Source organism: Rhynchophorus ferrugineus, unplaced genomic scaffold (assembly GCF_030347505.1).
Source record: "Rhynchophorus ferrugineus isolate W39M unplaced genomic scaffold, kcgeb_rfMv2 rfM2, whole genome shotgun sequence".
Lineage (NCBI taxonomy): Eukaryota > Metazoa > Arthropoda > Insecta > Coleoptera > Curculionidae > Rhynchophorus > Rhynchophorus ferrugineus.
In genome coordinates, this window is record NW_027472581.1 from 86,914,282 (window position 1) to 86,935,548 (window position 21,267).

The window sequence follows — 21,267 nt, forward strand, 5'->3', positions numbered from 1 at the left end:
GATGGAATATTAATTTGTGTTATTAATTTTGATCAATTAATTATAGAAAAAATTAGGCAAGAAATTTCACAAAGAAAACAGAAAGAAAGTTTGAAATATAAGAACTTAATATTTGTATTTTAGTAATTTATTGTTATTTTAGGTAAAAATTGCATAACTTGCATAAAAATCTCACATAAAAATGTTTAAGATATGAAACACAACTTTAGCATCCAAATTGGTTTAAAAATAGGCATGTTATTTGTAATTATGTTTGTGATACTGAAGTAATATAATGGGATATAAATACGTATAAGAATGTGAGGTTTGAATACGAAAAATTGAAAACCTGCGTCTTATTGTACAGTGTATGAAAGAGAAAAAATTCTTTTCACCGACTTCGACGCGTATTATTTCATATTGCCCCATTAAAATGTAAAATTCCCATTACTCACCTTCCTCCTATAAATGTGTAGTCTTTGCAGCAATGTTTCCTGGTGCAATCGACCCATTTTCCACTAAATTTGCATTTGTAGCGCGTTGTTATTACATTGCTGGAAGGGCACTCTAGCGTATCCGTTCTGAAATAAACATGAAATGAGCCACCTTAAGAACGTTCTCGAAATCTCTTTAAACAATCTAAAGGGTTAGTTTCTGAGCCGTTTCCGTGTTGGATACATATCGAATTATATTAGCGTTATTTTCCTCTTTATTGGATTGAAATTCATTTCGTTGTTTTAAAAATATATTCCTTTACGAATTATAACAGGGGATTATTGTTTAGTAATAGAATTTTAGTTTAGTGATAGAACTGAAATAGAACTAATTTTAAATTAAATTTGAAGCTAAATATATTTTTATTTGAAAGATAACGTTATAAGTTTTGTATTTTCTCTAGATTGGGGTACTTGTTACTTGAAGTGTTTTAAAAACAAATTTAGAAATCAAAAGAATTTCAGTTACGGCCTTAGGCTCATCAAAAACCGATCGAACATATTCAGAGTATCCTTGGCCATCAACTGTTGAAGTTAAGAAATACGTTTTGAAGAACGACAAACCTATTTCGTAGATTCCATGTTGAAGTATTGGAGTTCAGGGTGACATACTACCAGAGGCGGATTTGAGCTTTTCTAGTCACATTTAGCTATTGTTGGAATTTGAAAACATCTTTTTGATTTCATCATTTATAAATTCATAATTTGAGAAGTATATCTACTAGAATTTGGACAGAAGCTTGTAGTTCAAGATACATACTTATTAAAAGCACTCTAAAGTAGTTCATTTCGCCCTGAACTGCATACATTTAGTGACATTGAATATTAATAAACTATTCCATACTGGCTATAACATGAAGATTTGGATAAAAAATTGTCGATTATATTAAGAGTAGAGTTTTCTGAATTGTTGATTCAACAAGTCCTCAACACTTCTTTTCGTTTAAATAAAATAGTATCTAATTTCTGAATAATTTATACTAATTACGGTTTGAATTATTAAAAGGCAACTATAATGTGAATATAATTTTTTTAAAGAATGCCATGGTGCCTGGCAAATTACTACAAGTTAATAATTCTGGTTCTGGTTAATATGTTTATTAATGATATACATTGCAAAAAGATTAATTATAAATGCACATTCAAGTGTATAGTTTTGATTAACAGAAGATGCTAATATTATAAATATATTTTCATATTTTAATGAAATTTCTACCAGTTTAAAACCACTACTGCATTTTGTTATTTTAAAATAAAAAAAATCTCTATTTACTTTCTGGTGGTACTTTTATTTTAACGGATATATGATTGTAAGTAATAATTTCAGAATATTTTAGTAATAGTAAATGAATGATACATTTAACGTCACCCTTTATCTCATCAGAAGGAGAAGTATAAGTAATTATGTATTTGTACACATTGAAGTTACCTATGGGTACAAAATATAAAAATAAAAATTTTAAAATAATTGCATACTATCGATCTTAAAAAATAGCTATTCAAAGGCTTAAACATCAGATTCAGAGTTTTCTCAAGCGCTGATATTAAAGCAAAACGGATTGTTTTACAGTTCCCTAACGATTTCTTAACCTATGTTTTTTGAGTTACAGAACTCTTTCTAGGTCACTGTAGCTTTAGAAAAATTATTAAATTTTCATTCGAGGTCAGCTGTGTCTAGTGTTTTGTTGGGTTGTGAATTATGTTGACTGCAGATCTAATCTCAACTGTGTTTCGAATGATACCTTCAATTTTTCATAAATATTACTAATGGATTTCGTATTTTTTTATTTCGAAATTGCAGTTAATATTGTCTCCACAAACCCTACAATTTTTTGATGTATACTATATTTACCCATCTATTTGATCAATTTGTCTTGTTTAAGGACAGTTAGCTTGAAGGACGTCACGTTATATACCACAAATGAAAACACTTAGCAATTATTTAGTATCATATTTGAATAAAAACCATAATACAACAATTATCGGATATATAATAAATCCTAGGTAAACCAGATTTGTTTGTTTTAAACACATTTTTATATATTCTCAAATTTAAATATTAAGGTTCTTTTTAAAAATACATATACACATTTATCATCTTTCTTGATATCTTCTTTATACAGTCAATTGCTTTTAAAACCTTTTTCGATTTGACTTTAATCTTATTCGCTTCTTTCATCACTTTACTGTATATTTAGTTAGTTGCACCTGTTGCTTGTAATAAAAAATATTTTATAAAAATATTATGACCTAGCGACATAGGTTATTTTAATTTTAACTATTGTTTAAGTGATTATATTATATATACTAAATTTCAGAGTAAATTGGTTATATTGGTAATTAACTAGATCATGTTCTCAATTTTGCTGACTAACTAGTGCGTGTAGATATTATCTTGTTTTGATTGCTAAATATTTTAACTAATAAAAATGACCTTAATTACAGCTTAGCACAATTTTACTGAGAAGAATAAGACACTTTACAAATTGCAATTTTTCATATCGTCTCTTATATCTATAAGAATTTATAACGAATATTCTTACGATGTTTTAAGTTAGATGCTATCTTTTAATAAGCCCTTTTCAAGATAAGAATGTTAAGAATGTAAGTTATCAACCAATTATATAACATTCGTAGTAGGAGTTAGAGAAATGTTTTAATGCATAATAATAAGGATGAAAATATACTTTTTCCTCACTTAAAAATTCGCTGTCACATAAATGAAACTTCTGAGCCAAACTTATTCTAATACAGGGCGTCAGGTTTGAGAAAGCTTTATTTTAAATATTGTTGGATATATAAATAATTGTGTGGATGCGCCTACATCTGACGTCCTCATGTGTATATGGTTGCATAAGTCGATATTAAAGTGGTTTCCTGTAAATTATAATGAACAATATGGCGCATGCTCGTCACGCCGATCATGCGCGTCGCGTAAGATCCCGCCATCTTGATTAATTCTGTATTGGGGCTTTGACCGACATGTTTGTCGAAATAAATAGAGAGCGACTCAGTTGAATCCAGTATTTTAATTGCCCAAACACCTTCACCAAATCGACTCTACAAAATCGGTTCTAACAATATAGATTGCCCGGTAATGGTTAATGCCTTGAGAAAGAAAGCTTGGATAGTTTCTACTCCGAGTGACGCTCATTTCCGTCTCGTTTTGTGACATTGTCATTTACAAGCAATCTGAAGGTACAATCCAGTCAGCAGAATACTACCGTATTTGTTTTGGCGCTACAATAGGCTAGATGACATGGATTGAAAAACCACTTATTTGAAATAAAAATTGACATTTGAAATAATGTATAAAGTGGTGCAAAAGTCCCACTACCATTGATGCAATTTCCTCTGAGTGGCAATACTTATGTACAGACAATATATGAACCAAATATCACTGAAGTCAAGTAAAGTAATAACTGTAAAAAAATTAAAACTGGTCTAAACACAGATTTTGTAAAATACTTGAAGTATTATAGGTACACAGGCTTATAAGATTGTTAGGCTATTATTAAAATGAACTTCAAAATTACAATTTGTGTACTTTATTTATCCAAATGTTACAAAGTAATTTGATACAACACAGGCATCATACATCATTAAATGTATATAATTTGAACGTTTTTTTGTATTGGAGTAAATAACGCTGTTGAATAATTAATAATTTTGTTCAACTATGTGAAATGAATGTCTGTATCATCAAAGTATTATTATAAAATTTTTCAGTATGTTTGTTGTTGTCTTGCTAAGTTGCGATTATGCTATTATTGTCTACTTTTTAGAGTTATTATCTGCATAAAATAATCCAAATAAAGACGAATCGCCTTATAGCGTCCAAATGTTAAATTGCGGAAATGAAGGTTGGGAAACGGTAAGTCAATAAAAAAAAATGATTCGTAGTGTTTCTAACAGGTGTTTGAGTTACGACGACGAATTTTGAAATGTTGTGTCTTTATTTCTGTTAAAATCTTAATAATCTCAATTTTAATTTTATTTTATTTTTATTTTAAAGTCTCCTTTTACCAACTATGGGTTTATCTGGACTGGGCCTAAAGTTTTAACGTGGGCTCCGAACCACGGTCCTCAGCATTAAGCCTAACAACTGGCGAGTGGCTAACTTTAGAAATCATCCCAGAAGACATCCGGTCTTACCCAGCCTGGTTACTGGCGTGACTGGGATCATTTTCCTTGTCGTATTTTACACTCTTGCTTAGAACATTCACAAATTTTAAACAATCACAAACATAAATTTACGACCATGCCCCAGCAGGATTCGAACCCGTGGCTATCGCAACAGAAGGAAGACCGCCTTTACCACTACGCCACCAAGCCGGCTAATTTTAATTTAATTAATTTAATTTTAAAATAAATGTATTTCTAATAATCTGTCTATAGATATAGATAATATTGGAGGTTTTAGCGTTGGGAACTATCGACTGAAAATAGTTGAAACTATAGTAATTAGTATTTTCAGTCGAACCATGCATTTTGTCAGATGAAGATGTACGAATTCTTGTCTGTATAAAATGTGAGATAGGAAAGAACGAAGATAAATGCTTGGAGCAGTTAATTTTAAATGGGTTTATATTCCCCGATGGTAGTATAAGCGAGACAGAGATGTACATATATTCATTCTCTTGATAACTTTAAAAAATAAAAGGAAAAAAAAACTAATTTCTATTATCAAGTAACAAATAATATAATTTTAAAGGAAGTAGGATTACTTTTATACTGAATGTTCTGTGGATGTGTAAAAAGGAATGGAATAATAACGCCACAAATGTTTTATCGTGTTTTAATATCTTAATTAAATATAAATAGTACTAAAATAAACTAAAGATTTTCAATAGTTCATAATTACCAAATAAAATGTCATTGAAAAATCATTAAAAATAAAAATCATTGAAAAATCTAATCCATGATGAACCTAAAAATGATCGTACAATAACTACCAGACCTTTTTTAAATAAAAGTTTTATTTATTTTTGAACGGAAATATTTTTAAATTACTGTGAATATTATTGTGAATACATGCTCAACTTTTCTCCTGTGAGGCGATTTCTTCGATAGTTAATTATTTACCCAGATTATGAAAAATCTCGTTCCCAGGGGATAGATGTTGCGAGTATAGAGGAATATTTTACGTGTAACTGATATAATTCAGGTAGTTTGCCAAAAATCCAATGGGTTTTCTAAACGCCCTATAAATTGAATTTCCAAATACTACTAAATCTGTAAAGTTGTTGCAGTAATTATTTCTTTCATTCTAGTCACTTCTTTATCAAAATATGTCCAGATGTCAGTACATTCTTGGTCAGTAGTTTTGTCTTGAATTTCGAGTTGTGGAACTATATTTGTATTTTTTGAAGTTAGATTGGAAGATATCTCCTTTTTAATAACTTTTTGTATCGCCTCAGCATTATTTGCAATACCAAATCCTGCTTTTTTAAATCTAGAATCTAAAAATGTGGATTTCTCGCATATCGTATTCATTTCTAAAATAGCTTCTTCTGTTGATGACATCTAATAGACAATTTTGTAATTTTTTCCCCATTCACTCGTTAAAATCCTGGTTTTGATGGAATGTTGCAGTCCTCTTATTAACTGTATAATTAAAGACATCGTTGGGATATCTTTCACCAGATAACTTGGTGGTCATTATTTCAATGGGCTTTAAAAGTTGAACATATTCTGTTAAGATAGTCCATTCGTTAACAAATAAAAACTGTGGTGCTCTTCTTAATAGCCAACAAAATAAATTGTTGAATATTAAAGTATAGTTTTCCTATCAGAAAATGTATTTATTACAAATATTTAATATACTTTATTCACCTCTTTATGGGTAATATTTTTAAAAGAAATTTAACAACTGCTCCTCTAAGAAATTCTTTAAATCTTTTGGATCTATGCAATTTCTGAAATCTTTGAAATCTAATTTTACAAACACTTGGACAAAAATCGTGAAAGTTTATCAAAAAAGTTTTACCTATTATACCAGTCAAAAGTATCTTACTATTTATCATTTACAATTTAATTTTTTTTGCCCTCGAAAACCATCGTTCCAAAATGCTGCTATATTGATTTACAATATATAGTTCACAAGCAACCTACAAAAAAAAGCATAAAATCACATATATTATTATAAAACTATATAAGTATAAATTCGGCCCATTACTTTCAAGGTCGTGGCTAGGATAGCAGGCCAGAATGTTAAAAATCAGTCGAATGAAAAAGTAGAACCGAAAATAGTAACTAAATGTAAACGACTGAAACAGTCGATAGTAAATAGTAATAAAATCAGTCGGACCGAAAATAGCGACTGAAAACAGTTACTAGTAAAAAGTAATAAAAACAGTCGAACCAAAAATAGCGACCGAAATAGTCGATAGTAAAAAGTAGTCAATTACTGAACAGTCGATAGTCGATTGTTCCCAACACTAGTTTTTATAAACAAATAATTTTTACATTAATATATATTAATAACATTTACTATCGCTTTCCAACTCTTTGAAAGTTTCCAATTATACACACAGTATTGTATCAGGGAAATGTTATGATATTGTACTTATTAAAATAATTCAATATTAATATAAATAATATTAATATAATCTATCTATCTAGACTAAAACAAACTATTGGTGAACGTCTATTTTCGAAATGCTATGAAAAAAACTAGCCCATTCACTCTTAATCATTTGACCTTCTCCGATGTAATTTTAGATTTCGCATTGAATTCGGTTATTCCAAAACTTTTCTTGCCAAAGTCATTATTGCAATAACGACGCTAGGTTAACACAGAAAATTTTACAGTCAATTATAATATAACCGATTAGCGAATGTTTCGAAACAAAATTGTTTATTGCAGTAAAAACATATTTGCAAGTAAAACATTTGAATATACGAATTCTAGAAATTGTACATTTTGTTTTATTTCTTATGTTTGTTAATTTTATGTATGTCTTAAAAATAAGTGGCTTTATGTCTTAGCTGCGGTTGTCGTTTAACTTCATGGCCCATAAAAATGTTTTAAATAAGTCATGAAATTTGTGGAGGCCTACAGATGTTTGGATAAACGTTCTCTTATTAGTGTAGTGGATTTTGTAATCAAATGTCCTAACATTACATTTTAAATAAATATTTCATAATTAACTCACAATAGATAAGACAAATTTTTTCATATTTTTTTTATGTCTGCCTATACTCATTATCTAGATGCTCTACAAATCCCATTTCATCCATTTTTCATGACATTAGTTAGTTGTTGGTTACATCAAGTATTTCAAGATTGTAACTGTTTAATAAATTGTTTTAATATTTACGAAAACTAGTCAATTTTATTCTTTGATGTTAGATAACATATTAAAAAGTTACAATTAAAAATGGAACAATTGTTACTTAGAAATATCATTTTATTTGTTCATAATAAGAAATTATAGCCGACCTAATACAGTGATTTCAAATTCCCGTTTTAAATTAACTAAATTAATATCTGGATGAAGCATTATCTTCTGCAAATATTCCATTTATTTATTTATACTGATTTTTATACTAAAAAGCAAATTTACCCTAATAATCGTTAGCATTTTCAACCTAAAAGATATGTGAAAACTATTCTTTGTTACATATATTATATTATGTTTAAAAATATATTTATAACATTAAAATAAACATGATTTCCCTATTTAGGCCATTTAAAATTGTCTGTAAAATATTAACGATTTTGAATTGAATTGACAGGACAGGCTTCCTACTGATTCGATTGTCATGGGTTAAAATCCAACTGGGGCATAGATTGGTTGTATTCTGGGATGATTTCTAGAGTGATTACTTGCCAGTTGGCATACTTAATGCTGACTAGTGTGGTTAGAAATTCATATTAAGCAATAGGTCCAGTCCAGATAAAGCCTAATCGGTAAGAACGAGCTACTAAGCTAATGCGTCACCAGACATTGCTTCTTCGGACTATCAATTGTTTCTGCTCTCTTGATTCATGAGTTAGCGTAACAACACTTAATTTTTTATGAAAATACCAAGTTGGATGGATTTTTGGATTGCTTCAGAAATTTTCTTCAGGATTTTTTATCGAGTATATAAACTTGCGTGAGAAGTTATAGCTAAGAATAGGCTATGCTTTGAATTAAATGTATTATAGTAATGACTACAGTCTCGAAGTTATATGGTCAATACTTATTTCTGCACTTAGTATGATTATTGTTTTATCACGTTCTAATAAATGATGGCAGCTTGATTGCTCAGAAGTAGAAGCTTTAGCGTCAAGTACCCTTTTAAGGCTATTTGCAACAATTTACACATTCTATGTCAGAGTATACAAGAATCATATATAAAGAATATGTCCGACAATAGTTGTAAACTGGACCCCAAGTTTGACACTGGTCATCATCGAGTAATACTTTCATATTGTCTTCTTAAAAATTTTTTGGTTGTCCAGATCGTTTTTTGTCTTTGGTGTCAAAATCACCACTTTTAAAACGTCGAAGCCGGCATTCATATGTTGAAATCCATGGAATATGGTTGCTATAAGGTTCACACAGTATTTCCTTCTTCAAATGAAGTAAAGCTTCCCGCCAATATGATTGAATATTGATATTGAATTCGATACAAATTTAGACATTTTCAACGCACTGAAAAAAAGTTCATACTTCTATTAAATGATACCTACTGAAAAATGAAGTCTGTTATTGGGGCTTCAACAAGAAGTTGGTTACAAAAGTAGTCTCAGTAATGCGCAGTGACACCGTAAATTCTTTAAGATTAGTTTATAGTCACTTCTTTATAATACGATTTCAATTTTACTGTGTATATTTTACCGTTTTATACTAATTTATCTCTAAAGATATCATTTATTAGTTATAACTAATTTTTACAGTCATGTAATGAAACAATATATGCTTTTAAAACTATGTGGCTGTATGGTGACATTAATATAGTTTGAATATTTAGAAATAAACGAAATTACTTTCTTATCACGTTAGCTAATAGTTAAAATCAACCACCCAATGACCATTACAATCAACAATTCGAAACACTTGACGCGTGCCTGACACTGACGCCGTCACCATTCGAACTAGAATTTCTCTCCAGGATATTTGCCGAAAATTTCGTTAGTAAAATTAAATTCAAAATGATCCCGCCCAGTGTTGAAATCAACACCGAGGAGGTCAAGTACGAAACCGTCGACGAATTCGAACGCATCCAAGTCGAGACGAACAACAATTTGACGCGGATCGAGATGGAAACGAAGGAGCGCGTGAAAATCGTTCTGGATATTCTGAGACAGGACATATCCGAGTTGTTACAGTTCCAGCCCGACAAATGTTACGTAAGACAAGTAGAGACGTATTATAAACAGGCGACTAAAAATATATCCTCCGCCGAGGCGGATGGACGAGTCGAGCTTAAGAATATCCTCGTCGAAGGCAAGAATCAGATCAGGAAATGTTACGACTACGCCTGCGAGATGATCAACAAGAAGGATCGCATTTTGGACAAGGCTTTCAGTCTCACGAAATCGTTCATGACCAGCAACATGAGGTGTTATAACAGGAGTATTAAGGATTGCTGTAAAAAAGCTCAGGAAGAAATTTTACAGATCTGTAAGGAGGCGAAAAAGAATTGCTCTTAAATTTTATTGTATTTTTTTTAAAATAAAAATTGTTATTGTGTTTTATATTGAGTTTTTCTTAATGTAACGCAACTTTCTGTTAAATTATAAATATAAGTTGTAGTTATAAGTCATGTAGTTGGCATATTTAGTATTATCTATTACGTTATAAGACAAGGCAGAGAGGGATTGATATATAAATGAAATTACTTTATGTCGTTTTTAAATTGAATAGCCTGTTTCAACAAATATAGGTTAATAGACAAATGACAAATTTTTATCAAGAGACTTCTTTTTTATTATATCTGTTAATCTTTTTTTTACCAACTAAGGCTTACCTTAATGGACCTACTGATTAACGTGGACTTCGAACCACGGTCCTCGGTATTAAGTTTATCAACTGAGCAGTGATCATCTTAGAAATCACCCCAGAAGACATCCGGTCTTAACCAGTCTGGTTACTGGTATCACTGGGACCATTTTGATTGTTAGATCTTACATTCTTGCCATTTGGACAATAAGAAACATAAATTTACGACCTACCGCAGCAGTACACTTCGCCAACTAAGCCGGTAACTGATTTTTTTTTTGAATATATACAATTTTTAATAATAATACTGACATTATAAGGCCCCTTTTCATATGCACAAGCTGTTTACTTTTATCTTACCGATTTAGACACGCTCTTTGATTAATATACTGTTTACAGCCTGATTCTGGCTTCCATTTTTCCATATGCACATTCTTACAGTAAAAGGTGTTGCTTCAGCTTCAAAATCACGTCGGTTAAATAGTTTGTAATATCATACTAGATATACTATTTTTAAAAATATTTTCATATCTGGCTTATAGCCTTGTCTAGCATCAGCTTGATCGCTAATTGAAGCATCGCAAGATACTTAAGAGCGTTAAATAACTTTTAAATGAATGTTATTATTCTCTGTCCAAATTGAGGGCAGAGCGAATTTTGATAAAACCGCTCAATAATGGAATTATCGATTTCTTTCATGGAATTATCTGTGATAGCCAAATAGGGAAAAAATTAACAATTTTAAATTTTATTATTAAAAAAATACGTGAGAGTAAAACATTATCAACCTCCATCACATAGTCTAACTTTTTATATAAATAGTTATGGATTTGTTTTAGTTATAATTAGTATATGACTAATCTGTTTGGAGATAATTATCTGTACTCCGTTTTCTTAGATATTAAATACCGCACTAATTATATAACATAACAAGAAGAGCATGACTAACTTTTTCATACTTTAGTCGATTTGCTCCACAGATATTTAAACCTAAATTAATGGCACATTTGCCAATTTGGAACAATTACTACGAATTAATGTTGCTCAAATGTTTTGACCGGAATTTGAAGTGTTTATTTAAATACACTTAACATGTTTATTTGCTAAATCTCTGCGTGAACTAATGAACGCATTTTATTGTAAACGAATTCTATTTTCACAGCTGTGGTCATGTTGATTTTTGTTCTAGTTCAATATAAATACATTTTGTGTTCCTGGTATATCTGTGGCACATATGGTTTGTAAAAATACAGATCGGATGATATTTTTTTGATTCCCTACTATTGCTTATCATAAATTGGAGAATAAAAGAATCGAATTTTGAGAAATCACCAAAAATAATGTGAAAATTACTGAACTATTTTATAATTTTCAAATTAATTTTTTAATATTTTATTTTAGTAATATTTTGATTCATATTTTAATGAATATGATTATTGAGTACGTTTTCTGTCTTTTTAAAACGAATGGATCTGTTGAAAGATTTTTTTAATCGGAGAAAACAAGCTAATTCAAAATATTATCAAAATCACAGTGAAGAACCTAGAAAAAATTGTAGAAAATATCCCCGATAGAGTCGCCATGAAGTAAATAGAGAAGGTTTTAAAAAATATAGCCAGTTATGGTGAACTGCATGAATATGAAAAAGTTATTATAAAAAGGTTATTAAAATAATAAAATTTTAATTATGAGAAATTGGCTGCCTTTTATGTTGTTTGGTTTCGTGATTTAAAATAGGACGAACATTATTAAGCTCCTATTATTGAGCCGTACCCTGAACCATTTTATTATCTTCTTATCTACCAGGATCTGCTTTCAGTACATTTTCTATATACGGTTTGTAAATATAATGTATATTGTCAAATAATGTCTCTCCAAATAAAAAAAAGTTAATTCCAAGTTTCAATTCCAGAACAAATATAGTCTATCCAAAGTGGCAGTGAACTTACCTCATCAAGATGTATAATGTTTCAATATATTCCACTAAAACAAAGATATAATGCTGTCGGATACGTTCGATCGTATAATCGAATCAGCCTGTAAAAGTCGACTTTGTTGTCAAATATCTGCAAAATTCTTCAAAATATTATTGAAGAGGTTATAAGAAAGCAAACTTCGTTTTGGCGCTTGGTTTGTTTAGAACATTTCAAGTCGCTACTTAATATTTTTGATTACTAGTAAGATAACCCACGAAGAGATCCAGTGAAACTTCTAATATAGACATGAAAGAATATAGTTTTGTATGTAATATAATTGAGGGAGACTATTATTTCAATTTGTGTACAGACATAATTATTTCAAAATGTAACATTAGGCCACCCTTGGCAAGATGCTAATAAAAAGAGCATAAAGGCAACAACAGTTGTAAATCATGATATTTTTTAATAACTCATTGCTGATATATTGTCCTTGGTGCTAGAAACAGGAATCCAACAAAAAAAATCACAATTAGAGGTCGGCGAAGGCTGTAATTAAGAAATGGCTTGCAAAAGATAAATTTCGTTTAGAAGATATCATGTTAAAGAGTGAAGTATTTCAAATTGTGACTTGGTAAATGAAATGTTTAATTGTGTTTTATGTAATTTACTTTTTTACAAATAGGCCGGAAAAAAGACACGTAGTAAATCAGGTGGCTGTGTAATATGGCCACAATATGTAAATTCTTTTTCCCTACTACTGCATATTCATTCAAATCAATCAAATTGTTATGGGATATCGCAAGGCGATTATCATAGTAGATATTCAGGCCGAGAAAGGCACACAGACAGAAACTTTTTGTATATGGGGAAAGGACTGGAACTGGAGGTTAGATTGGAAATGGAAATTAGCAGCTTAATTATTGAGTTGAATAATGACTCAGAATGGGACAGTGAGCGTATGAAACTGTCTGGATGTGGGATTGTAATTCAATGCTGACAATACCAAGGCAAATGCATTAGGGTAAATGCAGTGTTTAAATCTAATTTTATCAAGAAAAATGTACATAGGTAGTAACAGAAGAAACTAAGGAGTAATACAGTGATTTCAGAATTATTTGACAAGAAAATACAGCAACGAAGGAAACAAAAACTAAATATAAAAAGGTAAATATATTCTTTAAAGAAAATAAGATACATCTATTAAATGTACGATTGTTAGTTAGGTAGAGTAAGTCTCCAGGGGATATCATAGATGGTTTAATGTAAATATAATAAAATTATACTAACTTACAAACTATTGTAGCTGTTTAATTAACTGTAGTTTAAGCCCTTCGATAATATATGCACAGGATACACTATAACATTTTTGTTGCATTATTTTATTTATATTAGAATGTTAATAATGTAATGTTATATAAATGAAGATGCGTAAAATGTTATAGTTAAATGCGTTGACATTTAACGTCACATTTTGACGTCATATAGGTAAATGATAATGAGTTGGTGTAAGTTCCCTTTTACTTTGGATATACTATATTTTATAGATATTACTAAAGAAATTAGGGATTTTGTTTATGGTGTAAAATCCTAGTTTACACGAAATGGCCGGGTATCAGCCTTTAATCACCTTTTAATTAATTATATCTAGTAAAAAGCATGTGTTTTTCTACTCAATTCAAAAGATGTCTGTTGAGAAAAATAAATGGTCATGTTAGTCATACACCAAGTAATAAAAAACATACATACGATTTAAATATTTATGGACATTTATTATAAAATTATTCAGTACCCCCATTGAGTGATATTCACCTTTGGTATCGTCAATTATCCGGTACGTGTTACCCATTATTTCCTCATCAGAACTAATTGAAGTGAATTAATCCGAAACAAGAAAAACAAGCAAGGGATTACCGGCACCCGATAGGTCCTATTTAAAAGGTCTTCGATATCTTATTAAGGGGCTCTCGAGGGATAATTAAATCAATATCTTACTCACCCCGACGCTTCGGCGACTTCATTAAGGGTATCAAGGTAATATCCATCCTGCGAGGGCAGAATTTCTTCTGCCGTTTCCTCCTGCGCGCCGATAAAAACTGATAACAAGATTACGCCCAGCAAAAACAGCGGCGTTGCCTCTGACATTCTTTTGATAGAGCTCCGGGGTCGATGGAACGACGTTCAGTTTTTAAGCGCGGCTAACAACGCGACACCCTTTCGTGGCTTCTTGGACGGCAACGGGCATTTTTCGGTGAGACATTCGGGCTGCGATACGTTAACGATTACATTTCTGGAGAAGAACTTTTAACGCATCTTAATTTAACGGGCGACGGGCACTGTATCGGTGCAGTAATACGGCCACGCCTAGATCTACTTATGCCTAATTGAAAAACTAATAAAAATTATCAGCGAGCGACTGTGAAATGTTCGGTGGTCTAATGAGTTTGTTCTTTGGGACGATCTTTTTTTATGAATCTAACGGTTCAACTACTCTACATGTATATTTGGTCACTAATTTTTACTATTGTAATATCGTTTTTTAAATTATATCTTACATTAGTACAATCTTAATTTATTATTATTATAGCGTTATACTTGCATTAATACAAAAGCAAGATGAATAAAAGAGAGTTTTATTTTAAAAAAATTAGGCTAAAGTTAAGAATAACACTTTTACACTATACAAGTTCGTATCGTTTGGGTCGTTTCAATCTTCTGATTTCTTGCGTATTGCCCAGATGGTTCCACGCGGTTCCACATGGTTAGTCATACACCGATAAAAATTTGTAATTAGTTGAAGAACTTAAATAGACGAAACCGAGGAAATGTTTTGCATTGGTCGGACAATGCAGGCCCAGAGACCACTCTTTCGAATTGGTCGTTTTGAATGTCCTACAAAGGCATTTTATACACATACATACCATACACAATTATACATACTAGACTACAATTACAATCTCAAAAGTGTTGCGTATCCAGTTTATGTGACGAAACAAAAAAACGAGACGTCGTTGTTCTTGGAAGAAAGAACCGAAGTTAGATAGATGAAGGATGTGTGTATAATAGCGTGGTTTTTACCTGGTAGGTATAAAATTATTTATATAGAGCATTTGGGTTCATATGTATATGTATATTGTTTTCTACAGGAATACAATGGAATAAATCATGGAAATATGATCCACGGTTTAAACTTATTATACTACATAAAAATATTTAGTGCAAAGCCATTCAATATATATAAAGCCAAATATTGTTGCCCTTTTAAAAGTTATTTGTAAAGAGCGATACATTAAAAACTTAGTTATGTTGAGGGGTTTCGTTTACTTAAACAAATATATAAATATATATATATATATATATATATATATATATCCATATATATATATATATATCCATATATATATATATATATATATATATATATATATCCATATATATATATATATATATATATATATATATATATATATATATATATATATATATATATATATATATAATTTTTTGGCCTAAGCCAAAACTGAGATAGGTGATATTTTTTGGGTCAAAGCATGGAGTCAGAAAAATTTATTAAACAAGTATGTTTAAAAGAATACGTTGATATAAAATAAAGTAATGCGATTCGTAGACCAACAAGTTAAGAATTATTTTTATAGACAAACAACCATGATTGTTTTATTACGTTGTTAATGGATCTCTGGCTGCCTCTTAACTCCTCGATTTTACCAAAATAAGAGCACTTCAGTAATTTTGATTTATATCATACATTTTCATATTTTATTGCTGTTCCTTAAAGTATTACTTTTTGGTATTTTTTCTCCATTCTGACGTCAATCATACAATTTAACCGTTTTAATCGTCCGTTCCACAATTTTCACAATAACATGTAAAAATAATTAGAACTTGCCTCAATATATTTTTGTGTTGAACAAGTAAATAAAATATTAATACACACAAACTGCTTTCAGTTCCCAATGGGTTGCACCTTTTTTCATATATTCATATATATATATATATATATATATATATATATATATATATATATATATATATATATATATATATATATTTAGTAAAACATTCTAGATATAAAGGCTATTCGTTTTGCTCAGTCAAGAGTTATTAAACCTTGAAAAACCAGATTCCAGAAATTCCGATTGAAAAACTCAATAAAGCTTTTAAATATAATAAGACAAGCCGATATATTTTATTTCAGAACAACACTACTGGACCAAACATCGACCACATAACAGATTAGAACCATTTTCGTAAGAGTGATTACCGAAAGTAGCTCGATACTTGGTTTAAACCTGAGATAATAGTGAAACATTTATTGAGCAGGGTTTACACAAGTGCTTCACAAGCAGTTATAAAGCTTATAACAACGTCAACAAGTGTTTGGTTGTATTAGAAAGGAATTGTTCATCATGAACTGTTTTGACCCAGTTAAACAGGCGACTGAAAAACTACCGGAATTAGTTAGTGGCAAAAGCGTTGTCTTCCATCCATTGGTATTTCAATGCTAGACTAGTAAAATTGAGCTCGTCTCTGGCTGAGAAGTTTTGATGAGTCCACCGTATAAAGACGTACGACCATTTGTTTCGGTCTGTGTAAAACCCTCTTGAAAGTGTAAAAGTAAATTATTTGGTTCAGTTATACATTGACAGAGTAATGATTTTAGCATAAATTTTATTGATTATTATATCATTGATTGGCATGTATTCACTTTGAGAAAAATGAAAAAATAAACGAAATGATTCCAAGCCCAAATAATTAGGGTAATGTCTTGTAAAATATTTCTTTATTCAAAAAATGGAAATTATATATAACTTTTCTTGTTCAATTTCCTATTTCAAAATTCGAAGCTTTAAAAAAATACCAGCTCTATATTGTTAAATCAAGACATTCTCTATGGTCTTTCTCTTTCATTCATCTTTTTTTCTCAAGCTAGCTTTGTATCACGGGTCGAAAGATTGGTATAGACTTTTCATTTAAAAATTTCAACATATATCTAAAATTTATATTTTGTGTTGTCTCTCCAAAAAGTTGTGAATACTCAAAAATCATCTACTAGAATGGAAGGTTACTCGTTAATAATCTTTTTTACTATAATGAATAATTATTTCTCACCAAGATAACACAGACCCTCACAAGTGTGCTTATACTGAATAATAAGATGGAAGATGATATAGGCGACAAGGCGACATGACGGTACTCCTACTGGTGGTATAGTCATATAGTCGAATCCCCTCAGGCCATAGATAATAAGGAATAATACCGGCTTGGTGGCGCAGTGGTAAAGGCGTTAGGATTGTGCTCTTACTGCGATAGCCGCGGGTTCGAATTCTGCTGGGGCATGGTCGTAAATTTATGTTTGTGACTGTTGAAAATTTGTGATTTTCCTAGGCAAGAGTGTATAATCCGACAAGGGAAATGATCCCAGTCACGCCAGTAACCAGGCTGAGTAAGACCGGATGTCTTCTGGGATGATTTTTAAAGTTGGTCACTCGCTAGTTGGTAGGCTTAATGCTGAGGACCGTGAGTCGGAGCCCACGTTAAACTGTAGATCCAGTCCAGATAAACCCATAGTTGGTAAGAAAAGACTTTAAAATATATTAAAAAAAGGAATAATAATAATCCAATAAGGAATTAGCATCTCAGTCCGGCTAGTAACCGAAAACCGGATGTCTTCTGGGATGGCTAGACGGTTAAATTAAGGGAAAAGAAAAAATATTGAAAACAAAAGAAAATTACTACTATTTTTAAAAACTAAATCGATTGAAAACAAATAAATAAAGAGGTTGGAATTTTCCAATAATCTAAAAATTGCTGTATTTATTACTGCACTAGAGGCAGGCGTTTAAATTTACACGTTAATTAGAACGAAAAGTATTTGTGTTGGCAAAAACCTAAGCTCTGGATCTACAAAGCGAAAATAAAATAGTTTAAAAATCGGTTTATATAATCGGTGGAAAAAGGATCGGTGATTTTCTTTTTATACATAGTTTAAATAAACAGCACTCAATATGCTGATCTAATTAGCCAGTTTGTTTTTGCGAAATATTCGCGAAAATAGAAACTATGTGTCGATATTTTCGATAAATTTGTTTTTTTGCTCTAAAGTTCGAGAAATATTTTAACGAACAAATAACAATTTTAAGTTGAATTAGTTTAAAATTTGTTTTAAAACACATTGTTGTTTTCTGTTTATTATAATAATAATTATTATAATAATAATAATTTTGGAATATTAACACAGAAACCCAATGAAAATGTTTCGAGCTCAAAAACATCTTTCGATTATTTTTCCTAATATGAATCTGTTGATAAAAAATCTTCTTGTCCAAATTCCAGTTAGTGCAATAATTGCTACCGAGAGATGAGTCGAGTACAGTTATGCAATCCTTAAGATGTCTGGTGAAATTAAAGATTTTTCGTCTAAACTGATAAAGAGCGATGAAGCCCATTTTCTTCTCAGTGACCACGTCAATAAAGAGAACAGTCGGTTTTGAGGAACACAGAATTTTCAATTAATCCATGAAACATCATTGCATCCACTAAAAACAACTGCATGGTGTGGTATTCACTCTGGAAATATCATTGGTGCCTATTTTTTTGAAAATAACCAAGGTACTGCTGCACGATACCAAGACCTGATTCGAAATTTTCCTGTGTCTGACATGGAGGAGCAAGGACTAGAGGACATGCGGTTTTAGCAGGATGGGGCAACAGCACACACAGCTCGTTCAACAATTCAATTATTGATTGACGTTTGCCCACAAAGACTAATTTCGCGAAGCGTCGATCTAGCATTGCCAGCCAGATCTTCAGAATTCACAGCACCAGACTTTTCTTATGGGGTTTTTTAAAATCTATTTTTATTTTTTTTCTAAATTCTATTTTATGTGAATAAGCTCCAAATGATTCAAAAGATCTTAAAGACAACATTCGTCACGAAATTGAAGAAATTCAGCCTCAGATGTTGCAGATTGTCATGAAAAATGCCTTAAAAAGAGGCAAAAATTGCATAGCGAATCGTGGTCACCATTTAGCCGATATAACTTTTTAATCATAACAAAAAACAAAAACAAACGAAGACCATATAAGCTTTTATAAAAACCAACCTTACTTATCGTTTCTTTGACCAAAGTAACAGGCAATCAAAATAGTGGGTAGTGGTAGTGGAGTGTAATAAATTTTATTTATAATTTTAAATATCAACAGCTTCATTCATTGTGTGGAAATATACTTTTAATTGCATAACTTAAAAACTAAAGGTTGAATAAACACTGTTGTATTACCATTCCAATGAATGTACTATATTTATAAAAAATCCAAAATTTTTATAATTATATATATGGAAAAATTCGAACATTTTTTAAATTTCAGATAAAGATAGAACTCAAAATATATTCATGTTACTGCGAAGGAGGCGAAAATATATGTTAAATTGTTTTAGAATTTGGAATCTGTGAGATATGTGACATAAACAAAAATCCATTCATTTTTTGTACACTCTTACAGTGTAAATTGAAAATTAAATATTGTGTAAGATGTAAAATAATAATTGTATTGCCATTTGATTGAACGTACAATTATTTAGAATACTTAATATTTTTATTAAGGTACGATTGTTTGGTGAGAAATTGAAAGAATGAAAGAGAATCGACATTTTAAATAGTTCAGAACATAGTGTTATGTTAAATACATAACAATTTACAGTTGCTAAATTCTTCGTATAATTCTTTAGAAAAGTGACATAAACAATATCTAGTCTTGGTTGTGTACAAAGAGCTAGCGGCTGTTTTGATCAATGTTTCAGCTAATTTTTGTTGGGTGTCAAATGTATTTTGAAAAAGTAATATACAATTTTTTGTTTGATCTGTGTTACTTGTGAGCTGTATTGAAAGTATTACCTTCTTTATCTTTGTTTATATGATGCTTTGTTAAAATATAGAGCTTATATAGGATATGGATATGATTCAATATAATATGATTTAACTCACGTAATAGATTTTTAGTTAAAATTAGTTTAAACCTATAGTAACAATAAAATATTACTGTCATTACGAATATGTTAAAATACATAAAACATATTCAATGCCTTTCTTACTTGTAATGAATTATGCTAAAAAAAAATTAAAACGTGATAATTCAACCGAAAAGAACCAAAAAAAATACCGTGGCTTAGTAAAATAAAACGTTACGCTCTTCAGAGACAACATTTTTTATTTTTTCCGACACGAGAACAAATCGAAGTGCCGGAAAATTCTCCGGCAAAAACCGTTTTACTTTTGACCTTTTCAAATTCAGACATCCAGAGTGGCGAGATGTTTATTTTTGTTGTTCAATTTCAACAAACTCATTTCCTCCTCCTTCATTAACGTTAAGTCGTAGATTTTTCTACGATAGAACATTTCACTCACTCATCTAACAACTTTTACGTGGCTTGTTCGATATTCAACACCGTTTAAAACACTCTAACATTAGTCGTACTGTTTTGTTAAGTTGGAAGTTCCCGAAACCTTTTTCGATTCTAGCGAGCGGAAATCTTGAAATCGGCCTGGAGCAGACCGTCTCGGAGATCCAGGCTAAACTAAATATATACTGTATGATCTGTTTCTAGCGTGGTGCACTTAAGTCACTCATGTTAGCGGTCGGGATAATTAATAAGATGTACGTAACCACTACAGATTCTTTGAAATGACTTGTTAAATGTGCTGTAATGTTTCCTAGTATTTTTTTCTGGATGACCGTCTTCCTTTCATCTGGTTTAATTAAGTTTTGTACGATTTATAGGCTGTACTGTTTATTAATTTACAATAAACATATTGTATATTGAAACGTGCTGATAATTTGTTTGTTTTTATAGTATTGTTGTTAATGTTAATTTTGCTTTTTGTAATATTTTTAACCTCTTTCTTTTAATAAGTGACTTATCCA

At 30.5% G+C, this 21,267-nt stretch overlaps 1 protein-coding gene across 3 annotated transcripts in view; it reads right to left on the bottom strand.

The window, feature by feature from the left end:
* LOC143190784 (collagen and calcium-binding EGF domain-containing protein 1) overlaps positions 1-20,922 on the bottom strand; it is a 54,721-nt gene extending 33,799 nt beyond the window's left edge. The window contains exons 1-3 of one of the 3 annotated variants that reach the window (XM_076395349.1): positions 20,751-20,922; positions 14,324-14,704; positions 435-560 (exon numbers count right to left, since the gene is read on the bottom strand). In XM_076395349.1, the coding sequence (XP_076251464.1) occupies positions 435-560; positions 14,324-14,469 (272 nt within the window). In that variant the 5' untranslated portion in view covers positions 14,470-14,704; positions 20,751-20,922. Of the gene's footprint in view, positions 1-434; positions 561-14,323; positions 14,717-20,750 lie in introns of all 3 variants that reach the window. The other 2 variants (XM_076395348.1, XM_076395350.1) reach the window with 2 other exon arrangements.
* Positions 20,923-21,267: the final 345 nt, after the last annotated feature.